General features: G+C 40.5%; 3 protein-coding genes across 6 annotated transcripts; 2 read left to right on the forward strand and 1 right to left on the reverse strand.

Moving 5' to 3' along the window:
• Positions 1-906: 906 nt before the first annotated feature.
• Positions 907-5042, reverse strand: mrm3a (mitochondrial rRNA methyltransferase 3a). Its single transcript, XM_056374817.1, has 4 exons — positions 4090-5042; positions 2771-3015; positions 2526-2687; positions 907-2426 (listed from the first exon to the last, which is right to left on the reverse strand). The coding sequence occupies exons 1-4, from the start codon at positions 4473-4475 to the stop codon at positions 1831-1833; spliced, it is 1389 nt and encodes a 462-aa protein (XP_056230792.1). The 5' UTR covers positions 4476-5042; the 3' UTR covers positions 907-1830.
• Positions 5043-5403: 361 nt separating this feature from the next.
• On the forward strand, positions 5404-8726 carry glod4 (glyoxalase domain containing 4). The gene is made up of 9 exons (XM_056374820.1): positions 5404-5571; positions 5748-5797; positions 5918-6038; positions 6137-6281; positions 7026-7162; positions 7364-7450; positions 7545-7658; positions 7742-7828; positions 7920-8726. Exons 1-9 carry the CDS (start codon positions 5482-5484, stop codon positions 7983-7985), a joined length of 897 nt encoding a protein of 298 aa, XP_056230795.1. The 5' UTR covers positions 5404-5481; the 3' UTR covers positions 7986-8726.
• A 146-nt stretch (positions 8727-8872) lies between these two features.
• On the forward strand, positions 8873-27430 carry LOC130168171 (bridge-like lipid transfer protein family member 2). 4 transcript variants are annotated; one of them, XM_056374814.1, is made up of 40 exons: positions 8873-9029; positions 9575-9704; positions 9877-10003; positions 10158-10207; positions 10329-10470; positions 10550-10668; positions 10804-10864; positions 10938-11136; positions 12183-12306; positions 12420-12544; positions 12641-12708; positions 12807-12943; positions 13189-13343; positions 13787-13980; positions 14345-14630; positions 14977-15182; positions 15265-16315; positions 16421-16612; positions 16971-17173; positions 17386-17504; positions 17601-17824; positions 18289-18479; positions 18652-18751; positions 18887-19086; positions 19184-19481; positions 19561-19718; positions 20141-20347; positions 20717-20816; positions 21113-21295; positions 21403-21524; positions 21629-21784; positions 22147-22268; positions 22349-22529; positions 22864-22950; positions 23864-23974; positions 24067-24202; positions 24572-24696; positions 25403-25504; positions 25611-25745; positions 26055-27430. In XM_056374814.1, exons 2-40 carry the CDS (start codon positions 9637-9639, stop codon positions 26238-26240), a joined length of 6750 nt encoding a protein of 2249 aa, XP_056230789.1. In that variant the 5' UTR covers positions 8873-9029; positions 9575-9636; the 3' UTR covers positions 26241-27430. The 4 variants fall into 4 exon arrangements, with proteins under 4 accessions (XP_056230789.1, XP_056230788.1, XP_056230791.1 ...); XM_056374813.1 differs by having other exon boundaries at positions 8875-9029; positions 9578-9704; XM_056374816.1 differs by having other exon boundaries at positions 8875-9029; positions 9578-9704; positions 13225-13343.
• Positions 27431-27488: the final 58 nt, after the last annotated feature.

The raw sequence follows: 27488 nt of genomic DNA on the forward strand, positions 1-27488 counted from the left end.
TGAAAAGGCCGGTTTAGTCCTGAAGGCACAAAATAGCATTTGAAAAAGTGTTGAATGTATAAATCCCTATATTCTGTTACTTCAGTCATGACTTCTCACACCCATTAAAATTTCACTGGCAAGCACAAAGCTCTGTTCCTGTTAAGTTCTACCAATAAAGTTAGCTTGTGGATATGTAAAATACACACAATGCAAGTATTTCAGTAATACTCATGGTCTCAAAGGAACTTAATGCAAATTTTGCATTTATTGTCAGAGACAGTATGCAGATTGATTTTTGTTCATTTATAAACTCCAGGTGGAATGGAGACTTTTGACCTCACACTCGAGTGTCGTGAGTTCTGCATATTTGCAGACATTGTTGCTGCAAGGACTGACACTGTGAGTCTTGTCCTTTCCAGCGTGAATCTAATAAGTGCATGCATCTATTTAAGGCTTGTAGGAAGTGGGTAATGGGTGTGCTTATGTTCTTTTTCTTTTCATTAAAGTGAGGGTAGTGTTTTTTTGGAGAGTAAGGAGAAGAGGGATTTATAGCTTTCTCCAGCCTCCTTTTGTGAGATTTATTGTGTAAGAAAAACTCAAATTTACGTCAAAAGATAGCTTTTGTGTGGTAAAACAGGTGCTTTTTGGCCATAAGCAGAGCACAACAGTCCTACTCGCCTCTTTCAGACATTAATCCAATCACACCCAGTAAGACTGCTGCATCACTGTCAACGTGGCACAAGTCTGAACTGAATGCTGTTAGATTAACATGAAAGCTGCAGCAGCACAAGGTACCACATGCACAAAAAGAGAGAACTGTGTCTTAAAGCTCCTTCTGAAATCACTCTATAAACTGCATGTCTCAATTATCATCTCTTATGCAAAAAAAAAACAGTTTAACACATTGGGAAACACTTTCAAACAGACAATTTAAAGTTTTTATGGATATTTTTCTCGCATCACATCAAACTATTAAAACAGAAATACGTACGAGCAAGTAACGGGTGATAATCTGAGCAATGGTCTGTCCCTATATTCTAAATTCTGGGGCTCTTTCTGTAAATGTGCCGTCGTGTTTGAATAAAGCCTTAAGTAGAGCTGTTACGTATTTCAAGTCTAAGAAGAGCTTTCTGTATTCAGGCTTTAGAACAGCAGCTGTTCCTGTTCTTTTTTCAATATTCGAGTGGCTGTATTTTTCACTATTCTGTTTTACTTGCCGTTAATATTCTTTGGAGACACTGGAGGGATGGTATTGCAGCTGTTGTCAAAGGGAGAGTGGAACAACCATGGGTAAGGCTTTGCTTTTTTCATAAAATTAAATATAAGGCAAGACGAGTTTATTTGTATAGCACATCATACACAGAGGTCATTCAGTGTGCTTAACAGAAATAAAAGAAGCGTAAAGAGTCAGCCTCCACTCCCTACCCTGATAACTCTCACACAGTCCCTTAACATTTCCTATATTGAGTTCAGGAGCATTTTTCAAGCCAACACAGGCAGGAGAAAATGACATCAGGCAATCAGTCAACTATTTGATTCAGTAATTTTTCAATCAAAAATGCCACATTCTCTGGTTTTGTCAGGATTTACAGATTTCTTTGTCATCTATGGTAGTGCACTGAAAATCCTTTAGTTTGGGCTGATGCTTTTCTGATTAATTGAGAGAATCATCAGATTACTTGATCATGAAATAATTTAGCTGTAGTCATTTAAAAAAAAAAAACAAAAAAAAAAACTTCACTTCACTTGACATGAATTCAAACAAACACTTTGCAATTCCTGATTTAAATTGTGAGTTTTATTACAAGAGAAAGAGGGTGTGTGTCACACTGATGTTTAGAGGGAACATCATGAAAACTGCCCCTCAACTTTAGATTTCCATTTCCTTCCAGATGTTTGCATCAATTGTAACAGCTGTTTCCTGCCCTCAAACAAAAGGATACTGGCTGCCATGGCTGAATTCAAGCTGTCCACATCAGGAACGACAGGAATAAAGAGCCTGTAACCGGCGGTTTTCTCAGCCAACTGGACTGACTCTAGACTGAGACCGTGTGTCTCACCACCTATCACAAGAGCAGTGGGACTCTGAGCCCAGCTCTCATGGTATAGCTTGGTGTCCACTATGGGGAGTGAAAGTCCCTCATCCTCAGAGTCAAAGTCAGAGTCAGCATCATAGTCCTCGTAGCGCACGTTACTATGACTACGCCTTGTGCTGACCCAGCCGTAGTCTCCTGCTTTGGAAGGTTTGTGGGACATATTAACTTGCAAATCTTCTGTTTCTCTACTTCTGTCAGGGCCACAGCTGCTGTCAGCCACGTGGACAGTCACAGGTTTAGGGAGATGATTCTGGATTTTATCCCAGTCCAGGCTGGGATAGATGGGAAGGCGGAAATGGGCGCCCATTGCTGCACGCAGAACTTTCGGCTCCCAAGCATCAACACAGCCTGTTGATGGAAAAATAAAGAAACGTGAAAAATTACTAGCACAGAAAAAAAAAGCCATTTTCTGGGGGTGGGGTGCACTGAAAACATCATCTAACCTACCCTTGGTGAGCATGACGTTATGGCATCCAGCAGCAGCTGCACATCGCAGCATAGTCCCAAGGTTGCCTGGGTCTCGGATGTTGTCGCATATCAGGGACAGTGGCACTGAATGATCTGTATTTGTAAAGTTTAACCGTGATGGGTCCGGACGAGAAAATATGGCTGCAGAGGAAGGGATAAAAGTGAGCAACAACTCAGAGTGTCTGTCTTTCAGAATGAACTAAAACAAAACATGTGACTCTTACCGATCACTCCCTGTGGAGCCACAAGGTCAGACCAGATCTTGATGTCCTCAAACTTGACTTTGACTAGCGTGGCCCTTTTCAGCTTGTTGAGGGGTAGCTCTCGGAGCCGATCCACTGTACTGAAGAACACCATCTGTGGGTTGGCACCAGCATTCAGGGCATCACAGATCAAACGCTTGCCCTCCAGGAGGATTTTACCCTGGTGCTCTCGAAATGTCCTAGAACGAGCAACGCTCACTAACCTCCTGCAGTAGAGACGAGAAGCGAGAGAAAGTTTAGTGAGAAGGACTGTATGCAGTGTGAACATGAATAACTATCATAATTATAAAGGGGGCAAATTTTGAATCAAATCTGGCACTACCTGAGTAAACAAGACTATGTATCTCAAGACTATTGAGCTTTTAGGTTCAGTACCCAGTCAGGATGAGTCAGTGTTTCCTATATATTATATGACTGGATTATTATTACTGATGCATTAATGTATAGGAAGTATTTTCATGCTGCAGCAGGTTGAGGTGGAGCTAATTTTACTATGGGACATACTGCTGGGTATTTTAACCTAAAACAATACATCATATTTTACAGGCTGATTACATGACATGTTAACCAAGGTTGGATTACCTGGATTGAGCTCTTTTGTTTTTAAGTTGTTTTTTATCAAATTGCTTAATTTTTTTCTGTGTGTCAACTATTTAACACTCAGAAAACCTTGGGCAAGGTCATGTGATTCCATCATAGGTAAACTGTAGGCTGCAATGAACAATTATTTTCATTATCAATACATCTGACAGCTATTATATTTAATGACTGAGTGATTGTTCAGTGAATATAATGCCAGTAAACAGTGAGGAATGCCCCTCATCATTCCCTGAAGCCCAAGTTAACATGTTTAGTTTGATATGGATTCAGACCAACAGTCAAAAAGACAAAAATGTTGAGTTCACCATCATAGAAAACTAGCAAATATTAATATTTGAGAAGCTGGTACCAGTGAATTTTTCTTTAACATAATTACTCAATGATTCATCTGTTATCTAAATTGCTGCCAGTTAATTTTCTCTCAAACGACTAATTTACAGATCAATTATTTCAGCTTTAGAGCAGTAGTTTGTCTCTGGATGTCTGGGATGTAAAGTGGGAGTCAGTAGGTGCCCATCACATCCCTCCACTGCTTTCTACACAGCTGACTTATAAGCGACTTGATTGTTGCTCTTTTATCCTCTTTACCACCTGATATAAGATGAAAATGAGCGACTTCCCTTTGAATGCCACAGTTGTGAGCTCTGACAATCACAGCTACCTCATGCAGAGACACTTACGCCAGTCTCTTATCTCCAGGAAAAGCCCTCTCAAAGCGCAGTCCATCAACTCGATCCTTAGTAGCAGAGATGTGGGCATGTTTTTCAGCCGACTGCACATTACTCCTCGCCTTGACAGAGCCACTTTCTTCAAGATGCTCTGCTGCAGACGATGTGACCCCTGCCTCCTTCTTCTCCCTCTTGACATGTTGCTTTGCCGTCAGAGACTGTGGCTCAGTCTTCACCACTGTACCCGCCTCGTCGTCGGGAAACAGCACTCTGACAGGTTTCCTCCTCAGTCCGCGCACATACCGTTTTGATGCCACTACAACATCGTTTCCCCTCGTTAGAAAAGCACGTTGTTCTCTGGAGACAAGACATATCACGCTCCTCACATACGCTGCCATTTCGATCGCACGACGCTGAAGTTCGTTTCCGAGTCACCAGTTAAGGGGAAAGGTAAGGGGAGCTTAAGTTAAGGTAGTGAGCGACCTATTCTGTTTTTTGCACGTCTTACTGCTGTGAAAGGTTGTTAGACATTGTAGTTAAAGAACATTAGCGCTATTTGAAACCCACTTTCAAACTGGTGAAAACTTAATTTTATTTACGAAAGCGAGAAAGGGGGACTTTTTCTATACTATATTGGACACTGTCTAGATCAAAAACCGCAATTCCTAGACTTGGCAAATCTGGGCTAGATAATCCCAGATAAACTAAAAACACAGTTTCAGATTTGTGAAATATTTATTCTTTTTGTTACAACACACATATAAAAACAGAAAATCGGTTCGCTCAGTATTTTAAATCAAGGGTCCCTTGCTCTCGAATCAGAAACGTACTTCAGTGTAGCCCATTTCTTCTTCTCTTGTTTAAGAGGACGGTGTATAAACGCAACCTGCCCTAATTACCGCCACCTGTTGTAAAGTAGCTGATATTACAGTTTACGCATCTAAAATTAATCTAGTTCCCTGAGTAATGTTAGGTATGTATTGTCCCAAAGAGGTTACCAACCTGGTGTTTACTGTATTCCCTTTTCAGTGATTTAAGTTAAAGTTGCGCCCAACTGTGACCTCGCGAGAGAAGGCGAAAGGATATGTTGGGTGATACCATTAACCTAAATGGCTAGGGGTGGCGAACTTAGTTTTGTTACTTTTTATTTTGTGTAAAGTTGTTGTGCTTGTCGTTAATGGTATTTCACTTAATTATATTGAATGGCACTTTAATTTTCAAAATGTGATATAATATTTAGGAGCTGTATTTCTAGTTAATTGCTGCTGCTTGTCCATTGGTATTTACATTTTACCAATCGACGACAGAAAAATCGATCATCAAGGAAGCTGAATCGCTGGCTGCACGGGTATCAATCGATCTGCAACACAGACAGCATAGACATCATAATATCTGACAGGAAACATGGCTTTAAGACGAGCGCTGCATTTTGTTTTCAAAGTTGGTGACAGGACCAAAACAGCCACATTTTACCGAGATGTTTTGGGCATGAAGGTACTTTGTCTGAGCTTCTTTTAATAACGAGAAGTGACTTACGCCACTGGTTAACTTCCACTGTGTTGCACAACAATGTAGCTGCTAATTCCTCTACTGTCATATGACTGAGACTGTTTTAAAAATGTGTTCTCATGCTAAATGCTTTTTTGTTAAAATGTCTTCATCCAATTTAGGTTTTACGCCATGAAGAATTTGAAGAAGGGTGCAAAGCAACTTGCAATGGGTAGATATCAAATGCCTGGAGCTAACTGGACTTTGTACTAACACAGCTGGATAATACAGAGTTATACAGAGCTTTTAATAGCCTAATACTGACCACTGCACTCCTCCTGTCTACATACAGGCCCTACGATGGAAAATGGAGCAAGACAATGGTTGGCTTTGGTCCAGAAGATGACCATTTTGTTGCTGAACTGACATACAATTATGGGGTCGGAGAATATCAGCTTGGCAATGACTTCTTGGTGGGTGAGAGTTCATTTAGACACTGCACAGAGAAAGACAACATATACCTGTTACAGGAGCCTTGAAAAAGATATTATCATCCATGTGTTGGCTTTAGGGCCTCACTCTGCAGTCAAGCCAAGCTGTCAGCAATGCTAAACGTCTGGGATGGCCTCTCACAGAGGTAGGGGAGGCTCTGTATCTGACCCAGGCTCCAGGAGGGTATCGCTTCTACCTGGTGGACAAAGAGCAGCCTCCTAAGGGTGAGTGACACAGGCCTTGTCTGTCTCTTAATTCTGCATGAAAAGGTGCTACCATTGTAGTTTGTCCTTTGCTCAATGGAGTCCAATTTTGACAATTAATAACTGTAATAATCTTATCACAATTATCAAGTAAAAATACCAAATATGAGTTTCTTACAGCTTCACAAATGCAAAGAGTTGATTGGTTTCATAGCTTGATAAATATATTTATTGTAATATCAATTTTATTTTATCCAGACAGATGGTCATTTCTCTGTAAATTTGTAAATTAATAACTGATTATTATTATCAAAATAATTTTAATCTGCAGTCCCAAAGAATGTGTTTGATTGAAAACTGATTAGATAAAATAACTGTATAGTTATTCTGTTTCTTAAACAACTCATATCACAGTTACTCTTCTTAAAGAAAGGCTTATTATCATCATCTCCTGAATAGGAATTTCAAATGAATATAATGATAACAATAATAAATTTAATTATGGAACACTTCTTCCAAAACACAGTTACAAATTGCTTTCCAGTAAAACAAGGAATAAATTGAAAAAAAAGTAATACGATAAATAATGTATAGAGCCATATTCTACATGTATAAAGCAGGACACAGAAAAATCTACGGAATACTAACCTCTTACCATTCTGCAGATTTTCTCAATCCACTCATTCCAGAGGTTTAAGCATTTTATAGTGTCCTTACCTCTGTTATTGATCACATGGTCAGTGAGCTTTAATAATCTGTCCCCAGACCCTGTGCAGAAGGTTTGTCTCGGAGTATCAGACCTCCAGAGATCGACACACTACTGGACGACACTTTTGGGAATGAAGGTGATGGAGAAGAATGAGGAAAAGAAAACAGTGCTGATGGGATTCACAGACACACAAGTGAGTCAAGTTTCAACAAAAAAAAGTGGCAGTGCCTCCTTTCCTTTCAGAATTTGCTAAAAACAGATAAAGACAATTTAGAGATTGTTATAATATATGTAATGTTTGTATTTTGTATTTCATATTTTATGTTAACGACTAGAGAATGCATTTTATAGTACATGTGCTCATTTCATTTATACCTATCTATAATATATGCAGTGCAAACTGGAGCTTCATGATATCAGTGGGACAGTGGATCATGCAACAGCATTTGGAAGGATAGCATTTTCATGCCCACGGGAGCAGGTAAAATATTACTTCATGGATAAATCCTAGTGTTTGTTAATATTGGAGAAACATTATCATCATTCATATAATACATACTATTTACATTCCTCAGCTGCCTGACCTTGAAGCCTTAATGAAAAAGGAAAATCAGAAAATTCTCACTCCATTAGTCAGCCTGGACACTCCCGGAAAAGCCACAGTAGAAGTGGTTATTTTGGCTGACCCAGTAAGTGCAATACATAAAAAATATTCAGTCCTCATATGAAGGGAGTTTTAGTAAAAATGTTAACTACACAATGTTTGTTTTAGGACGGCCATGAGATTTGCTTTGTTGGAGATGAGGCTTTTAAGCAGCTGTCCATGGTGGATCCCAAAGGAAATGACTTACTTGATAAGGTTGGTGTTGCTTCATTTCACTTTCTACATTTACTATGCAACATGTGTTGTATATTCATTCTACCTGTGTTCCTTGTGCTTTTAAACCCAGGCCATGGCCGAAGATAAAAGTGATGAGTGGTTTGCCAAGCACAAGAGACAGAAAGCTGCTGCATGAGATGAAAAACATCGTGCACCACCCATCCGTCACCAGTTCATATGATGATGAGATGATGCACAAGGCACTTGTAGAGTAAATGCTCTTGTAATTTAACTCAAGTATCCATAGGCTGGTAGTGTGTGATTTATTTTCCCCTGGAACATGTCATGAGCTGCTGTTACACTGACAGCACTTGCTCAATTTGGTGGATATTTTTCCAATAAATATTATTCCTATCAATAAAGGAGAGGGGTGGGCTAAAACATTAAATTAATGCAACTTTTTTTTTTTTTTAATTAAGGAAGGTATCAAAATGGCCTGGGGCAAAATTCTGCTGTTGGGTCTTTGTTGCCCCTGCAACAACCACCTTCTGTGCATTGTGTATGCACCACTTAGTACTCCTAATTCCTGGAGTAACTCTACCTGGAGATAAGGTTTTTGTTCACCAGTTAGTTTGTGGTAATTTGATTTTAAAAAATGTGTTTGGAAAATTTTTCACAGGGCTAGATCATGACCCTTGTTGTTGATATTGTACTTAAGAACTGCAAACTCTATATATTTGCAGATAATCAAGTGACCAAAACCCAGTTACATGCAGTGTAGCTGGAGCTTTTAGAGGTCTGGGGCAGTTGGCTGGTTATCCTCCATCTTTTGTATTATATGCTATAAAACCTGAGTATCATACACTGAGACTTGTCCTATGTAAAAGTGCATAATGTCACTCATCTGCTCGCAATAAAAACAAAACTTTTCAGCTTAGTAAGACAGTTTGATTTATTTTCTTCTGTGTTTTACACAATTGAGAATTTCCTTTGATGGAAGTGTGTGGACTGTACGTGAACTGCTGAATAATCATATATGTTTGAATGCAAAGTTAAAAAACAGTGTTTGCATAAGCAGTATGTGTGGAGGTGTTCCGGCTTTCTCTTCAGTCGCAGAGTCGCGGAGCGGAGCGGAGCCAGAGTGTTTACTCTGCTTGAGCAGAAAGCTAACTGTCATCTGAAACTGCTTCCTGCAGCGTAATGCGGTGCAACGAAAACCTAGTGCTTTGAATATGTTGGGGTGAGTGAGTTTGACGATTATTTGGAAGCTAAAGCGGTCGACAATTTGTTACAGTTACCAAAAACAACGCTAAGTTAGCTGTAGCGTTAGCATGCTACAATGCTAGCACAGATTTCCTACAGATTTTTGGATGACGCGGCGGCAAATATGTTTAACTATTTCATGCGTGGTTAAATTGGGTTAATGCTACCAACCCTTCTCAGCGAGTCACAGTTTTGACACTGGCAGTTAACAAGGAGTAAGTATATGTGAAGTTTTTAGACGCTGTTGGGGGATAAAGTTAAGCTACGTGCTATTTCATGTTCGGTATGTAATTACACTGTAGTTAATTAGCAATGTTAGCACTCTGAGGCTAGCTGTTACCACTAGCCGAGAAACACACGAAAACAACTACCGTTTATGAATTTGCAATGCAAATGTTGCCTCAGACAGTTACAATGATAGACATGTTATTGTTTGCAAGCAGCCGGCCAGTTACACAGCCAGAAGCATCTGAATGTAAGGTGCGTTAAGCTGAAGTAGCTGAATGTCTTCCTCTCTGACAGCAGTTGACACAGAAGCAGCCAGACCCATGTCCAAGATTTGGGTGTGAACAACTTGGGACACAATGTCTCTCTTGCTGATAGCCTTCGTCCTAATCCTGCTGCTTGGGATTGTGTTATGTGTCATTTTCAGGTAAGATATATGTGGGTTGCGTAGTTTCTTGAGTATCTATACGATTTCCAATAATACTGTAAGCAACATAGATTACTAAAATACTTTAACCTAACACTGCATACACTGGTTACAGGATTAACCAGATGTTTGCACAAGTTCTAAGATTGTCCCATTTGTATTGGGCTTGTAGGTGGCTCATATGTACCCTGGCTGTGCGGTTCTTCCAGACTGCACTGAATGCTGATCTAAAGATCAAATCAGTAGGGCTGTTTTCTGTCCAAGGAGTTAGTATCCAGTTTCACCCCCAGCATACTCTGGTAAGACACACTGTTTACACGACATTTATGTCCTGAGTTCATGCAGTGCAGCCAATCCCATGTCAGGGATACATGTTTGTGCACTTTCCCATGACATATCAAGGGTACTTTTCTATGACTTGGTGAGATATAACAGTGACTCTCTTTATGACAGGAAATTGACAGAATATGGATTTCAAGTAAACTTCTCAACCAGGATTTGCCGTAAGTTGTTTTAAATAAAACCTTAGAGCTACAGATGTTTTATAATCACTAACTAGAGCTTTTAATTCTTGTTATAGTTTGTTATAGTTAGTATAGTTATCTGTGTAATTGTGTTTTTCAGGAGATACTTGGCATTATGTGTTGGTGAAACAAGAGTTAGGATTGACCTGCAAGCACCACTGAAACCTTTGGTGAAGAAGAGCCATGGAAAAAAGTCAGGGAAGATTTCTGTCAGCCCCACAACACTACGCTTTCTGTCACAAGTATGGAGCCTCACTATAGGTCAATCTGTTGTTATACTGATCTGTAGACGACGTCTAATTTCCTGTCTTGTGTTCTCAGTTGCTGTCATTCCATGTCAGCTCGATCAATGTGATGGTACTGAACCTAGCACTGTCAGAGTCTCTATGGCACATGACTATCACAGGCATCACCTTGTTACTTGACCACCAGAGTAAAAGGTAACTACATCTCTTTTCTGTGTGTTGTTTCTGTCTACCACTGATCTAATTGAACTATTTATTTAATTTAAGCATATTTTCAAAAAATTATCTGAACAGGGAACATGCTGTCATTTTTAAAAACATTTTTTGCAGGTTGGCGTGGGACTTCTCAGTCGGGCAGTTGAGCAGTAAAGTGCTTAAAAGCAGTCAGTTGGTGAGTTCTGTTGCTGCAACTTTAATAGAAAGTTTTGGTTGAACATGTGTGACTAACCTGCTCTCCACTGTAGGACATATGTTTGGCTGAAGTGGCCCTGAGCCTGCTGCTGTCTGGAGATGTGACCCTACCAGATATGAAGCCCGGTTGTCTGTCCTTGAGTGTGAGGACACTCATCGCAGAGTTGCATGAAGGACTGTTCCTTAGCCAACTCCTGCTGCCCCCGTCTCCTGCAAAAAGTGTTCACGATACAGCTGATGAGCAAGCGCATGGTACAGTCTCTGAAATGTCAAAATGATTATTAAAGTTATGTAACAAACTAGAGATGGCAATAATCAGTCAGTCATGAGATGTTCATCTCAAAATGTCAATAAGGACTAGTTCGCTAATTGTAACCCACAATACCACCTTTGATCTTATGTTTTAGTTGACAAGTTATAATTTAACCACCACACAGGACAAAATGTAACAGACCCTCATGAAATGTTCATATAGACACATTTAGGGTTTGGGATATCATGCTTTGTTGTTGTCAGCCTACAAGACCATGAGTTGAGGCATATAGGCCTGTATAACCAGTATATAAACCATAGTCTGACCATTAGCTGGTTAATTACAGTTACAAATATATGTTAATCACAATCCTCTCTAATTTCATATGCTCAAATATACTCACAGTAAGTAGCCAGAATGATGATCGTGACAGCATTAATAGTTGTTTTCCACTGGCTTTACATCTAATCTTTTGCTTTATTCTAAAATGCCTGGATATTTACCATCATCTGTGATATTTTTAGTTGTACTGCTAACCAGCAAGAAAATGAGGACAAGGTCATATCATGCAGCTCTGCTTGACCTCTGTAGGTGCTTGAAATGTCTACTTGCTTAATGATTAATAGAATTTTAACCTCCTTAATTACATAAAGAAGAAGTTTTACAATTATTTAAAAAGTAAGAGAAAGTAAGTCAGTTTGACATAACATAAAAATTCAAGTGTTAAATGTATTTTTCTATATATCTCCAGGTCTTTTGGCCACTGAACAACTGAATGAGAAATCAAATAAATGTTGTTGTTAAAAGTAGGTCAGACATGGTTAAAATTAGCAGTTCTGCCCATATAAATGCACACTAACAATCACAAGGTAAAAAAAGAGGAAATGACATATAAGCTCACTCGAGTATTTCCATGCAAACACATTCAACACATTTCTTTATCTGATATTCCTGTTAAGTAAGCTGCAACAATTTCAATAATACTACATACATAATACAGTAGATAACATTGTGATTTGATGGTATTAATTCTGTTTCCTTTCAGAGTATGAAAGCACTGAGTTCATCCAGACTGAGGCTGTGGAACGATTTCATCGGCTGATTCCCCACAAGGTCAATGTGGAATTTGATAATACAAATGTAACCCTGTCCATGCACAGCCAGAAAAGGTAAGTCAGTGTTTTACCATCAGCTGCCCACATTTTATGTTTCTACAGTTTGATTCCCTGTTGAATGACATATTGACTTAAACATTATATGGCACTTTTTCTCATCTGTATAGACACCTGAACTGGACTCTGAAGTCTTTAAAGGTCTCCTATGGACGTGACAATGAACAGCTTCCTCTTAAAAGCTTCACTCCTGAACTGAGCTTTCCCCAGAGCAGCCTGGAGCTCCTTCTGGAGGGTCAGTGGACATCTGGGCACCAGACGCAAGGCAGACAGAGTTGCATGAAGGAAAAAGATAAGAATAACATGTTCTTGTCTTTTTTTTAATTGGCAGATGGGCTTCTCCTCTCTCAAAGTAGGCAAAGAATCCTTTGTGTGAACACTCTGAAGACATCCCTGCAGGCAAGGAAGATGCTTGACAGTCACATCGTCTGGTCAAAGCTTCTTAAATAGATGACTCATAATTTTGACTTTTGTATCTCATGTTTTTGAAAATTTAGGTTACATCAATTGACATCTCAGGGTCATTCACTGTCTGCACTTGCATCATCCACTACCGTCACCAGGAATTCTCCCATTGGCTAAATCTGTTTCCATGGGAACAGCTTATCCACAGGAAAGCAGCACATAAAAAGAGGCAAGTTGCAAAAGCAAACTCAAAGGTTTAAATTAAGACTTAGGTTGGGGGCATTATAACCAGATATGTTCTTGGGATGATTGAGTCTGTATTGTGTCACCACTTTGCTTAAATCTCCCACTGCAAAGAAGCTAATATTCTAATACCTTTTGCTATCTTCTGTTTCTCATCCATGTGTTTTTCTGTGTGTGTGTCTGCATCACTCATTCTGTATTGTTTTTCCGTAACTTTATTGTGTTGTGTAGTCCATTAGATTATTTGCCCACCCTTATGTTCCTCAGGCACCTCCCTCACCTGGATGCTCCTGTGATGATCACTTCCTCTGTGTCCAATGTTAATGTGTCTGTTCAGCTGGGAGACACAACACCTTTTGCTCTAGGCTTCCTGTCAGCCACCGCAGGTACTGTAGGCCTTTCACATGCTGCACATACAGAGAAAGGCAGGTGAACATCATATGATCTCATTGCTACAGTGCGAAATGAGGTCATTGTTTCATTAAAGTATAACCTCAACACAATGCGTTACGAAATAGCACTTAATGTTATTACTCTACATCATGTGCAAGTCCTTCACTCCTATTACCGCACATTTTCCTTCAATAAATCTGCATGGTTTTTATTCTGAAGGAAATGTTTGGGACAGCTTTTTTTCAAACACATCAAACTAGATTAGATAAAGTCTCTTAAGAGTGCGCTTTAAATGTTACACATTAACTTGTTCTCCTTTTACCACTGTTGATTTCACAGCTTTTTATCCAGAAAGGCTTAAATAACTATAAATATATCTAAATATTTTTCCTCAAAGTAATGTTGAGATATGACTGCTTCCTCTCCATGTCTACAGAACTGCAGCATCTTCTTGACATTAAAGTTGAAAAGGAGAGCCCAGAGTCCCAGAATGTGCACCAGCGGGCCTCCCTGTCCCTGGACAACTTCTGGTGGAGAGTGGGTCAGGGGTCTCATATCCAACAAGCACCCCACCCTCCTGGTAAACATGTGTGGGGAGAAGCACTCATTTTGGACTCGCTCAGTCTTCAGGTAGGAAACACAAATAATCACGAAGCATTTAGAAACTTATTTTATTGACTGTATGATCATGCTTTAGACTAATTTTCACACGCACATTTTTTTGAAATATATAAGCAATAATGTTAATTCGTACACCCATATATCTACACAGCCACACCATTGCTTATCAGCAGCCTTCTCTAAACTGCCAAGTGTTTTTTCTATTTTCTATAATTCTTTTCTTTGCATGATTTTTTTAAATATAGATTTTGTGATTCCCCCAACCACAAATTAGATGAAAGACATTAACTCAAGTTTTTATGTTAATGAGTTAGTTAGTCAGAGGATTTATTGGCATTTTCGATTGCTAATGTTGATGTGCTTTTCTTTCTAGGGGAGTTTCAACCGATCTCACATGGAGTCTGGTAGCCAGTCTCCAAGTCTAAGTGTGGAGTCCAGTCTGAAAGGGCTTCAAGTGGAGCTTTCAGAGACCTGTGCACTGTGTCTGTCTCGCCTGCTGTCCCTTATTTGTGTTCCTGGCAATACGGGGCCACAGCGGTCAGATGTGCCCACAGTGTCTCCGTCTGGTGAGCCCATCCCCTCCTCACAGCTACACCTGCTTTTTAAACTGGACTGCTGTCTGGAGGATGTTAATGTGTTCACACTCTCTAACCTGGCAGGTAAGAAGTTCCTTACTGAAAAGGTTTTGTTTACGATATGTGTATAGTGTACCACATTGTCATTTCACTGAAAAGACAATTACATTTCTTAAGTAAGCATTTTTATAGTCTACAGGCACTACTAAGTCAAACAACTCGTCTATATTTAGAGTTATGCTGTCTTGTTATACATCATAAACAATGACAAATTTGATTTGAAAGAAAGGAAAGGAAATTAAGAAAAGTGTTGCAGCAATTAATTTTAGAGCTGACCCCAAAATAAATGAACATGCCTTCCCTTTCTCTGCTTTGACTGTCCGTCATCACCTTAATTTATCATTTCTTTCTTCTCTTGTGTTCTCTATAGGAGCTGTGTCTTTGCGGATGGACACTGTAGGAGTCCTGAGCTCTGCAGAGAGCTCCACAGTGTCTCTACAAGGTGTGAGCTTATCCGCGGTCAAGGCGCTCACAGAGAACATGGAAGCATGTTGCCCTGCTGCCCAAACCTCTAACCCTGTGCTCAGACTCACCGCGATAGCCTTCTGTTACCACCTCACCACCCACACCTTACAGGTAATCAGATTTTTATAGGTTTTATTTCTCTGGACTGAGAGAGTGTCAATATTCATGATTTGTGTTGTCATGTCTTAATCAGGTCCAAAGTGAAGAAGAGCTCGCTGTTGAATGGACGCCACCAGACCACATGGTCTTATATCAGCACATGACTGAAGCTCAGGCATGTTGGCATATGCTCTGTGGAGAGAAAGGAGAGGAGAGTCCAGTCAAACCTACAGAGAGTGAAGTTGTGTCAAGTCAGAGTAGAGGGCTGTGTGTTCGTGTGGAACTGGGCTGTACTCGTTTAAGAGCCCATGTTAGTGAGCAGAACTATATTCTCCTACACACAGAAGCCCTGTCAGTCTCCAAGCACGCTGGCTCCATGCACATACGCTCCCCTTCACTAATCTTCAACTTTGATGGCAACGACATTGTCTCCTTTAAAGGACTAGATGTGGAAACACACGCAGAGCTGACTGAGATGCAGCTGCACAGAGACACTTTCCCCTTCCTCACCACTCCTCACAACAGTGTCTGGGTTCTCACTTGTCCTTCCTTGGCTGTCGAGTTCCCTTACCAGTACAATTTCTCAAACACCTTTGACAAGGCCATTAGTGTTCAGAAGTGGTTGAAGACTCTCCATCGCTCCCCGAACTGGGCCTCCGCTGTCCAACACCTGCCTCCTGACCTGGTCTTCAAAATCAGCCAGTTCTCGTTCGTCTTCCTGGACGACGTCTTTGAAATCAAGCTGCGAGACAACTACGAGCTGATGAAAGATGAGAGTAAGGAAAGTGCAAAGCGTCTGCAGCTTCTGGATAAGAAGGTGGCAGATCTCCGCAAGCAGCATGGAGAACTTCTGCCTGCCAGAAAAATAGAAGAGCTGTATAGTTCACTGGAGAAAAAGCACATAGAGATCTACATCCAGCGCTCACGCCGACTCTATGCAAACACACCCATGAGGAAGTCTCTGTTGACGTGGACTGTGTCAGACCTGGAGCTAGTGGTGCTGGCTGATCAATCTCTTCATGGGCCAGAGAGGGTGAGAGAGCAACTGAGGGACATTGACGGGATCAGTCCCTTCCCCAGAGAAGGACTCCCTCTGGTGGTCCAGTGGTGCCGTGCAGTCAAGTTTAAATTGGCTGCATTTTTGGGTAAGCAATAAACTGAAAATAAATGTAATTAAAATCTTGAGAGTTTAGGCTTAACACAGAATATGCAAAATATTCAACCTTTTGACTGTCATTGCTTTGTGACAGTGAGAATTCGGGACTACCCTCGCTACCTTTTTGAGATCCGGGACTGGGACCTGTCAGGGCGCCTGATTGGGACAGAGCAGGATGGACAGGCAAGAGCTCATCGCAAAGAGATTGTCCCACTTGGTCCACCTTGGGGAGATGTGACAGTCCACAGGAATATGCCGCCACTGAAGTTCTACTATGATTTCAAATGTGAGTTGTGGCTGTAATGTTTGTTGCCATGGTATTACCCCAGACCAATCACAGCTTTTGAATGTGCAGTATCTACTTATGACTAAAGCAGAAGTCAAAACGTATGTTAACATAGATAATAAGAGTGAAAACACAACTTTTCTTTGTAGCAGGTGTTTTTACAAAATTTGCGCATATACAAAACCAGACAATAGATAATAATTAATTATCTTTAGGTTGGTGAATCATGATCAGAGTTCAGCAAAGAAAAAACACAATAGTCATTTTATCCTCAGTTTTTCAGCATTGATGTTCTGTAATGTGAGGTTCATTCTTTCATACATTTAAAGTTAATGTCTCACAATGAAACTTTTTACAGCTAACATCTCTCTCTACACAATCGTGTGGGGGCCATGTTGGGACCCTGCCTGGACTTTGATCGGGCAGTCAGTTGACCTGCTGACCAAACCCACAGTTGATCCCTCACCTCCCGTAGCCTGGTGGGACAAAAGTCGTCTCCTGCTGCATGGACACTGGGTTATGGACATTGATCAGGCCAATCTCCATCAGCTAGCTACAGAGGTAAAACACTGTGCACCTGACAATCAGGTTTTTCTTTTTGTTTATCTCCAGCAAATGTATTGTAGACTGTTAGTGACTAAGTATTTCTTCTTGTAAATCTTGTAGATAAACATTATTGTTTATTGTTAATAATTTTACAGTTTCTTTTTTTCTTTTAGTTACGTATATATAAATGCATGATGTTAATTTTGAGAGTATTTGCACTTTTACAGGACCCTTATAACACTACAGAAAACCTGCACTGGGAATGGAATAAGCTGAAATTTGACTGGAACCCCGGACAGTTTGTTTTTAAAGGAGACTTGGATGTAAATGTCAGGACAGCATCAAAGTAAGTGAAGGCATCAAAGGTGAAAACAGTGTTTAAACTTTCATCTCTATTTGTGGAGAATCGTTCGGTAATAAAGTGCTTTGTTTTCTATACTAGGTATGATGATATCTGTTTTCTGCGTCTACCCAACCTGTGTATGACCCTTGACCTCCAATGGCTTTGCCATGGCAATCCCCATGACCACCATGCTGTAATGCTCTGCTGTGCGGAGAACATTGCAGACGTGACCTCAGGACAACCTCATGACTCCTACAGAGCCTTTCGCTCAGAGAACCTCAACCTCTCCATCACCATGGACCTTAACCAGCACTGTGGCACAGGTACATGTAACTCTATTAGACAGGGTAATTGTAGGTCAGGAAAAGTCTTAAAAAGCAATGAATTAAGTTTAATCAAACAAGGCATGAGACTGTATTAAAAAGTCTGAAATTTCATTCACTATTTAGTATTTTCTCTTGCCTGTTGTAGACAGTAACAAACATTTGTTTGTGGAAGGCTTCGAAAAAATGATCAATGTGATATAAATGTTAATATCATGTACATCATAAATAATTGTTGGCCTTTTTATCCCTACTTGTTTTCCATTATTTTTTGACAGTATGACCATGCAAAGAGAATTAACATACATTTCTATGTGGTACTGAAAATTAATTTGGTTAACACTGAAGCAAAAGCTGGTTAGATGTTCTATCTAGCGAAGTTAATCCCACTGTACTTGAAAAGTATTATAAAGTATTGTATGTGTTTCTTATTGTATAGAGCTCTTTATATTTTATTTTTGTAGAACCCTGTCAGCCTAGAATCCTGCTGTACAGCAGCACTCTGCGCTGGATGCAAAACTTCTGGGCCACCTGGACGAGTGTATCTAGACCAATCTGCAGAGGCAAGCTCTTCCACAGCCTCAGGCCGATCCGCAAGAAGCTGGGTCAGCATTACAAACAGATGTCCTACACAGCTGCCTTCCCACAACTACAAGTAAGTGTTTTTTAGGCTGCCCTCCAGCAGTCCACTAAAATCTTGCTTCATGTTTTTACCATGAAATCTACATTTGCGGTCCGGTACCCAGTGCAGTATGTGCTTTGACCATTTACTAAGTGTTTGCTTATCTACCGTTAATATATTTTTCTACATATTGTGTATCTTTCAGGTGCATTACTGGGCCTCCTTTGCTCAGCAGAGAGGTATCCAAGTGGAGTGCAACAAAGGCCATGTCTTCACTCGAGGGGCACAGAGACTTATCCCTCAGGGTACAGCATGATATGATTAATGAAAAGCAACATGTTAATACTTACAGATGACTCAGATTAGACCCCCAACAGAGCATGAAGTGGTTTGTGTATTTTTAATGTGGATGCATGTGTGTCTGTTTATGTTTATCTCAGCTGGCACTGTGATGAGGAGGCTGATCTCTGAATGGAATGTGACTCAGATGGTTAGTGAGCTCTCACAGGTGACAGTTCACCTGATGGCCTCCACCTGGGATGAGACGGCTGACCACCAGATCAATGCTCAGGTGAAGAAGACTCACCTCCTCAGCCTCTCTTCACTGAGTTACCAGAGACAGAGCAACCGCATGGAGGAGGTAAAAGTCTAGAGATAGCTCCAGAGATGGCTTTAAACCTGTCTTTGTATGTTGAATATACTTATTATCAAGATATTTCTTTTTATGTTTCTGACAGGAGGTGAACCCGAAGGATGAGACTAATGCCTCTTACACTCACAAACTGCGCCTGGTGGATCTGCGTGCGTCATGGACCACCACAAACAGGAACATTGCCTTTGGGCTGTACGACGGTTACAAAAAGGCATCTGTACTGAAGCGAAATCTCTCCACTGAAGCTTTGAAGGGTCTGAGGATCGACACACAGCTGCAGACCAAGAAGCTCAAACGCTCTCCTTCCAACTACTCTCCCACCACAGCTCCTACCACACCTACCGTGCCCACTGTCAGTCGAGCAGAAAAAAGTCAAAATGAAGGTGAGAAAATTGCTTGACTTAAATACAGCCAAGTTATGTAAGGTCCACTAACCTCTTCCTTTTCCACTTCATTCTGTAGGAACATCAATGCTCCAGAAACTGATTGAGGAAACAGACAAGTTTGTGGTGTTTTCAGAAGAGGACTCAGGTGTCAGTGACCAGCTGTGTGGCATTGCAGCCTGTCAAACTGATGATGTCTATAACCGCAACTGGTTTATCGAGTTGGTCAACTGTCAGGTAACTCTTTTATTACATACTACTAATTATTGTTACGTTTGGGTAAAGGTTTGAGTCGTTTTTTTTTTTTTTTTTAATGTTAAATCCGTTACTGAAGGATCACGTGTTCTGCTACAGGAAAATCCAGTAAAGATGTTACGCTATGGTCACTGGCTGTACTTCATTATGTTTATGTCTATTTTTGTTAAAGTGGAAAATAAAAGCATTTGATAACAAAAAGGAAAATCAAGTAATGTGAGCTTCACCACCCTACAAAATGAGCTGACGAAACTCAAACTCTGCGAATGAACTCAAAAATTAATATTTCTTTAAGGTTTCTCTCTATGAGAAATTAGGTTTTCTCCCAAACCTGGCTTAACAAACCCAGGTTGATTATCTGAGTGGCCCAATGTTTTAATCCTCCTCTATTTTGCTCTACCCAGATGATGTTGCGAGGCACAGAGACAGCAGGCTGTGTGTTGGTGTCTGCAGCAAAGGCTCAGCTGCTGCAGTGTGAGCACCACCCTGCCTGGTACAATGATACCCTGAAGCAGAAGACCACCTGGACCTGTCTGCTGGATGGCATGCAGTACTTTGCCACCATGGAGCCCAACCCATCTGAGCAAGAGGATAGGCAGTTATGGCTGGAGGTAGGAACAACTCTCACCTGGTGTCAGGGTGTTTAAAACAAGTACAACTTAGCTTAGTTATAAACACAGTTTTTCATCGATGTAGAGTTTTGTTTCAGTTGTGTTACATTTCCTTCTGACTTTTATTAAATAGAGATAATATGATGAGAAATGCTGGATGGCAATTCACACTCTAAACAACCCCAACAATTTTCGGAACGCTTTTAGAGTAAATATGCAATAGTGAAAAAGTTAATGTAGAATGGTGTAATACTGTTTAAAAAACAATTATTCAACTGTATGGCAACCAAAGCTAAACAGTAATTCACCTGTTATGTGCAGTGCTGTTCATGCTCTGAATTGCTCCTTTTTGTATGATGATGAGTTTAGGTGAAAAATATAGAGGAACACAGGCAGCGTAACCTGGACTCAGTGCTGGAGCTGATGGAGAGTGGCCAAGCCGTGGGAGGAATGGTTAGCACCACTACAGGTATGGCGCTACTTACCTTAACCCAGTATTGTTCTTCTTTTCAACATAGTTTTTGAAATATGCACTGCTGAACAATTACACCAAAGTGTCTCTACAGCTGTAAAAAATACATGTCTGAATGCACAAATGGTTGATCTTGTTTATACTGTATGTTGAGAAATAAAGCAAATATCACCAAATGTCTTCAATGCATTACCCTGTCGTGCCACATATATTTTTCTCCATGTATACCTGTACAGCGATTCTGATTTCCTATGCTATTGCGCAGTAACACTTCCCCTTTTCAATAACCGTAGACTGGAACCAGCCAGCTCAAGTGAACGAGGCTCAGCAGGTTCAGCGAATCATCTCTCGTTGTAGCTGCCGGATGCACTACATCAGTTACAGTCACGACATCAACCCAGAGCTGGCCACACAGATCAAACCACCAGAGCTGAGGAATAACCATGAGAAAGAAGACCTACTGAAAAAACAGGCTGGTATGTCTGGTTACAAACAGTATGTCTTGAATCTGCACTAGATTGCATCTAGTGTCTTGTAATGCTATGCATATAATTTAAATAGTGTTACTTTGTTATTTTTCCAGGGGCTGTGGACACCTTCACCCTCATTCACCATGACCTTGAGATATCCACTAACCCTGTCCAGTACGCTATGATCCTGGACATTGTCAACAACCTGTTGTTACACGTGGAGCCAAGACGCAAGGTAGGATGGAGCATCAGTTGGCAAATGGTCAGAATATTTCCATGTCCTTACCAGTGTTTCATCTTTGCTTATGCCGTGTTTTTTTCCCTGTTTGGTGTGTCCAGGAGCACAGTGAGAAAAAGCAGAGAGTGCGTTTCCAGCTGGAAATTTCTAGCAACCCGGAGGAGCAGCGAAGCAGCATCTTACATCTCCAGGAGGCTGTCAGGCAGCACCTTGCTCAGATTAGACGCCTTGAGAAGCAGATATACTCCAACATCAGGGTGAGCCACTCATTGCTGCACCAAAATATAATTCACCACCTAAATTAACACTGTTATTTAAAGCTCTTGGTCCATCTGAAGACATATTAATTGCTGTAAATATGATGTGTTAACATGAGCTAATCAGCTAAGAGAAAAGGCTTGGTCCGTGATGTTTTCAATCTACATTGACTGTTGCATTTACAACACTCATAGCAACTAGGGCAATTTGACAGTTTAGCATAATTGTAAGCTAAGTTCATTTGGGTGATGAGTCTCAAACAAATGTGCCAAAGTCAGACAGTGAACTTTGTTAACTCATACACTTAAATATGTACGTCCAAACCATCAAACATACACATTCTTTATTACTCATCCTGTAGGCACAACCTGAGGAACAGAGTGGTGATGAGCTGAATGAGATAAACACAAGACTGCAGAACCAGCTAAACCAGGAGAAGAATGACATGCAGATGAAGAGTGAAGAGCTCAACATTCTCATCAGGTCTCATAGCAGCGCTCATACACATGCCGTATTGTGAAGAGGTAGCTGGCACACAGGTAAAAATATATTCTTTCTTCCAGGTGTTTTAAGGACTTCCAGCTGCAACGTGCAAACAAGCTGGAGCTGCGTAAGCCTCCAGAGGATGTGAGTGTGGTGAGGAGAACGGAAATTTACTTTGCCCAGGCCCGCTGGTGTTTGACTGAAGAGGATGGCCAGCTTGGTATCGCTGAGCTGGAGCTGCAGAGATTCATGTACAGCAAGGTGGGCGCAGAAAGCAACTATGACATTAAGGGGTTAAACGCAACTGACTGATGATGGCAGTCCATCCAGGCTTTACAAATATGTTCCTTGGCTTTAGCTCTTTTCCAGCTTTCTCTATTTCAAGAACAGTCTGAGAATAACAGGAAGGATATTGCAAGTTATCCTACTTTTGAATTTAATTTGATTCGCTAAAAGCATAAAATCTAACTGCTGATAGGCAATTTGCACTTCAGACAGTATGATAAAATTTCTTATTCCTGACATGTCCAGTATTATCCTTGGTCACTATTGGAGGGTAAATGTTAACCAGTTTGTGAATACTTTTTCCCCACAGCTAAACAAGTCTGATGACACAGCAGAGCACCTTTTGGAGCTGGGGTGGTTCACAATGAACAACCTGCTACCCAATGCTGCATACAAGGTAAATGAGTAACTCAGATTATTCAGATTTGGTTATTTAGATTTTTTTTTTTTTTTTTTCAATTAACAAAACAAAAACTGATATTCATTTAATTTGATTGTAGTAACTGGCTATACTCTACTCTAAAACATGGGCCACATTATGACACTGCCTCTTTGTAGCCAAGCACAATGACACCTATGACTAACTTTTTAAATCTATATGTTCAGTTTGATGCTGTTAATTCAACTCTGTTTTTACGTTAAGGTTGTAGTTTTTTTGTTGATATTGTACTGGACTGCATTTTATTCAAATGTGTATCATGTTTGTAAACGTGGTGGGCACAATATTAGAAACAACAGTATAATGCAGTCCCTTTCAACACCACTGAAAAAAACAACCTCAATGATAAACATACATGTAAACTTAAATTAACACCTCTCTGATAGTGTCAATCAAAACGGAACATTCCTATCTTTGCAGAAGTACAATTTGTGGCAGAGCTGCTGTATTATATTCTATTAGATTTTGCAGGTGTACCTAATAAAGTGGTGAATGTCTGTATATTAACATAACTGAAAATACAGTGTTTACTCACATTTATGACTCTGCCTGGTTTCCTCTGTGCAGCGTGTGAGGGTATGTACACTCTTGGTACAGTGACAAGACTGTGATGTCTGTGTTGACTCCATCTTGTTTCAGAGTTTCATATTCAGTGTTGCATGCAGACTCAAGGATTCATTGATGCATGTGCCATTAAAGACTCATTACAAGTGCACTTAAAACCTCATGTTTTACATTCTGTGCTCATATCGTTAACTATTTGTGCTTTTTAAAATGTTTTCAAAATGATATCAGAATACAGCAGGAGCAGTTGCTAGGGCTTCTACTATATGCTTTCTGAAGATAAGATAAACTCCCTTTTGTTTTATAGGTCGTACTTCGTCCTCAGAGTGCCTGTCAGTCAGGACGCCAGTTTGCCTTGCGCATCTTCAGTAAAGTGCGCCCCCCTGTTGGAGGAATCTCAGTGAAGGAACATTTTGAGGTGAGGTATTTCACACGCAGCCTCTCTGAAACATGTATACTGTATTTTATTGAAGATTTTTTTATGATAACAAACGCCTTTTTTATCATCAGGTGAACGTGGTTCCTCTCACCATCCAGCTGATGTACCAGTTCTTCAAAAGAATGATGGGATTTTTCTTCCCAGGAAGAAATGTTGAGGAGGAGGAGGTCACTGATGAGGAGGACAAATTCAGATTGGTTACAACTGGTACGGTTCTGTCAACAGTATAAATATGACAGCAGTAAGCTGAGTAGCACTTAGTCTCCAATGTCTTTGTGTGATCACAACCCTGCAACCTGCCAACTAGGCGATCAATAATAGTTTCCATGTTCTCTTCCAGCCGTGTGCGTGTGCGTGTGCGTGTGCGTGTGTGTGTGTGTGTGTGTGTGTGTGTGTGTGTGGTGTTGAATTATCCATTACTGTGTGTTATGTCATCCCTCAGAGCTATTAAAAGGCTCTGTCACTTTGGATATGACCTTGAAATATGTGCGTGAGAGACTCAGAGGGAGTATAAGGTGTAGGTTGCAGAGTCACCCAGAGGTCACAGTGCTGATGCTAATGTGGTCTGTGCCGCAGGTATCCCTGTCAAGCCTCGGCAGTCATCAGAGGACACAATGGGTGCTATGGGCCCCAGCAAAGGTGTCGGCCAGGGACTGAACCGCACTGCTGGGGTCAGGAGGTCTTTCAGGAAGCCTCCAGAGGTATTCACGCTTTTTTATTGATTGTTTTCTGCATAACTAAGCTTTAAGAATAAGCTTTTTAAACTTTATTTATATTGTTTCAGTAGCAAAATAAACTCATAAAACTGAATATAAGAACAGAGCAGGTCATCAGGGGCAACATAAACTTCATACAACATCAGGAAGCTTTATGTTAAAAAGATCTCTTCTTTCCAGATTGACCTGGTATTAACTGAAATGTCATGTCCTCCCATGGTTAGAAGTCCTGCTATGTTTGGCCAAGAGCAAATAAACTAGAATACAATTAAATATATATAAAAGGTAATGATGGTGAGGTGGAATATCAAATTGAGACCATTTCAAATCCAAGATTCCGATAGCGCACAAATTAAATTCAAAAGATTCTGGCCTCATAGAGGTACACAATTTTTAATTGTCCATTACACATACACTTACCCATACAGTTAGTGCATTTACTCAATAGAGAAGGACGATGTAATTATGACAACACAGGCTCTAAACAAACATAATACATCAAGGCTTGTAAGAACTTGGAAGAACGTGAGGCAAGGCAACCAACATACAGTGGGGTCCAGAAGTCTGAGTCCACTGAATGGGAAAGTGGTCTCACACGTTTGGACCCTACTGTATGTAAGTGCAAGAAATAAACAAGTACTTTTGTTAGTCTTCCTCAAAGATAAAACATTTTATAATTTCCTCCTACCAGCACCCTGTTGATGACATCGATAAAATGAAGGAGCGAGCTGCTATGAACAACTCCTTCATTTACATCAAGATTCCCCAAGTGCCCCTCTGTGTCAGCTATAAGGTGGGCTCCTGTGCATAACAACTGTACACTGATTCTTGTTCTTCGATTCTGTCCCTGTTCATCATGGTGGATAATGGACTTGTAATGAAATGTCCGTTTTCCTCAGGGAGAAAAAAGCAGCGTGGACTGGAAGGACCTGAACCTGGTTCTGCCTTGTCTGGAGTACCATAACAATACCTGGACTTGGCTCGACTTTGCAATGGCTGTGAAAAGGGACAGCCGGAAAGCACTTGTAGCACAGGTACACAAAACTGTACTTTGGATTCCTCTGCTGGTTTAAAACCACATAAGCTGCTATTAAAGGCAGACACCATGTTGTGGTATGTTATTAAAGATTACGTCACCACAATCTGCTTTCTTATCCTGTTTGAAATCAATCTGTTAGCTATTTTCTTCTGCAGTTTAAAGTTATCCTTCATTGTAGACTGTGCTCGGTTGTTTTAATTTATTTACCGTTACCAAGAATGACTAGGAGGAGAATCCATAAATTTGCCCTGATAATGCAGAGTATTTATATTTATAAAGTCGTCCTTTGTGCTCTGTTGCTCAGATGATAAAAGAGAAGCTGCGTCTAAAGCCGGCTTCAGGCTCAGATCTGCGAGGGAAGGCGTCTGAAGGGAAGTCAGACAACGGGTTGCAGCAGCAGGAGGAAGATGAGAAGGCACGGCTCCTCATCGGCCTCAGCACTGCAGACAAGAGCTCCAGCAAGAAGAGCATCTTCAGTCGGCGCAAGTGACACAACAAACACTCACATTTCACACCAAACCTTAGCTTAACTGGATGATCCACCGCAGCCGCTGAAACACTCCCTCAGTACAGGGATCAGGGAAAAGGCAGACTGTGTTAGGGTCAGAATATCTGGCTTTTGGAATCACAATGAAAAGGGAGATGGTGGAGCATTTTTTTTATAGGTAGAGGGGATAGTTTACTATATCATATGAGCCTGCTGAACTTAAAGAAACATTCTGGAGGTTTTGTTTTTGACTTCTGATGTGTGTCAGATTTGAATTTATGCCCAAAATCCCTGCAGGGAACTTGAAACACCTCCAGGATTACCAGGGTGCCATATTGACCAAATATATATTATCTTCTTTATTTGTGTGCCACTAAAATGTCACTCTGCATTTCATACACTCTGCAACTTTTAAAAAAGTGACCACTTAGGTTGCATTGAATGTAGCGAGGAAGATTTACAGTATGTAGCTAGCACTTCACTGTTACTGCTTCCTCTGCTTCTGTAAATGCAAGACTGAGAGCAACTTGTCCTGCTGGCTCAGGAACACACTGTATTTCAAAAAAAAAGTCTGCTAGAATAAATAGGACTCAATTGAAAGCACTTTCAACGCTGTCAGCTGTACAAAATTTGATTTTGAAATGCCATAAATAAATATATCAGTATGTTTTATTAATTAAAGCTTATAGAGGTTGTTCATGGCTGTATGACTGTGACTGACAGGAAGGCCTGTTCCCACTAAAGATGCTATTTTATATTTTACTTGTGAATGAGCATCTGCGTCCCTCAGCTAGCTGTTTTACTGTACCTCACATCAGTGCAATATATATCAAGAACAGAGCAGCAAAAACATTTCATGTGTTGTATAATGTGGCACCCGGTTTGACGGTATTGTGGCAACAAGAAATGTGTTGCAGCTAATCGCTGAGTGTATGTTTTGTAACTTTAACACTAAAGCACTTTTTATGCAAAGTATTTTGATATTTTTGTAATCACGGTTGTTTTCTGTTGAATTACTTGTATAACTGCGCTGCTAAAGCCTGTTATTACAGTCCCACTTCTATCAGAGAAGAAGAAAAACTGCCCTGAACATTTCAATTAAAAGGATGATATTGCAAAAGCCTATGTGTTCACATTTCTATCAGCTTTGTGGCTTAATGTTTATCTGTCAATAAAAGCGTTATAGTCTCTCAGTGGTGCATTTGCGTTTGAATTTTTGTGCGGAGTAAAAAATAAAGGGGCAGGTCTGTG

The sequence above is a fragment of the Seriola aureovittata genome, chromosome 4, assembly GCF_021018895.1.
Source record: "Seriola aureovittata isolate HTS-2021-v1 ecotype China chromosome 4, ASM2101889v1, whole genome shotgun sequence".
NCBI lineage: Eukaryota > Metazoa > Chordata > Actinopteri > Carangiformes > Carangidae > Seriola > Seriola aureovittata.

Bases quoted from the DNA above. Each gene is read 5' to 3' on its own strand.
- mrm3a (XM_056374817.1), bottom strand. From the start codon at position 4,475: ATGGCAGCGTATGTGAGGAGCGTGATATGTCTTGTCTCCAGAGAACAA. The intron at 3,016-4,089 runs GTAAGTGTCTCT...TCTCTACTGCAG, and splicing joins CCTGGAGATAAGAGACTGGC to GAGGTTAGTGAGCGTTGCTC. The intron at 2,427-2,525 runs GTAGGTTAGATG...TTCCATCAACAG, and splicing joins TAACGTCATGCTCACCAAGG to GCTGTGTTGATGCTTGGGAG.
- glod4 (XM_056374820.1), top strand. From the start codon at position 5,482: ATGGCTTTAAGACGAGCGCTGCATTTTGTTTTCAAAGTTGGTGACAGG. The intron at 6,282-7,025 runs GTGAGTGACACA...ATCTGTCCCCAG, and splicing joins CAAAGAGCAGCCTCCTAAGG to ACCCTGTGCAGAAGGTTTGT. The intron at 7,451-7,544 runs GTAAAATATTAC...TACATTCCTCAG, and splicing joins TTTCATGCCCACGGGAGCAG to CTGCCTGACCTTGAAGCCTT.
- LOC130168171 (XM_056374814.1), top strand. From the start codon at position 9,637: ATGTCTCTCTTGCTGATAGCCTTCGTCCTAATCCTGCTGCTTGGGATT. The intron at 16,316-16,420 runs GTAAGCAATAAA...GCTTTGTGACAG, and splicing joins TAAATTGGCTGCATTTTTGG to TGAGAATTCGGGACTACCCT. The intron at 17,825-18,288 runs GTACATGTAACT...TTATTTTTGTAG, and splicing joins TAACCAGCACTGTGGCACAG to AACCCTGTCAGCCTAGAATC.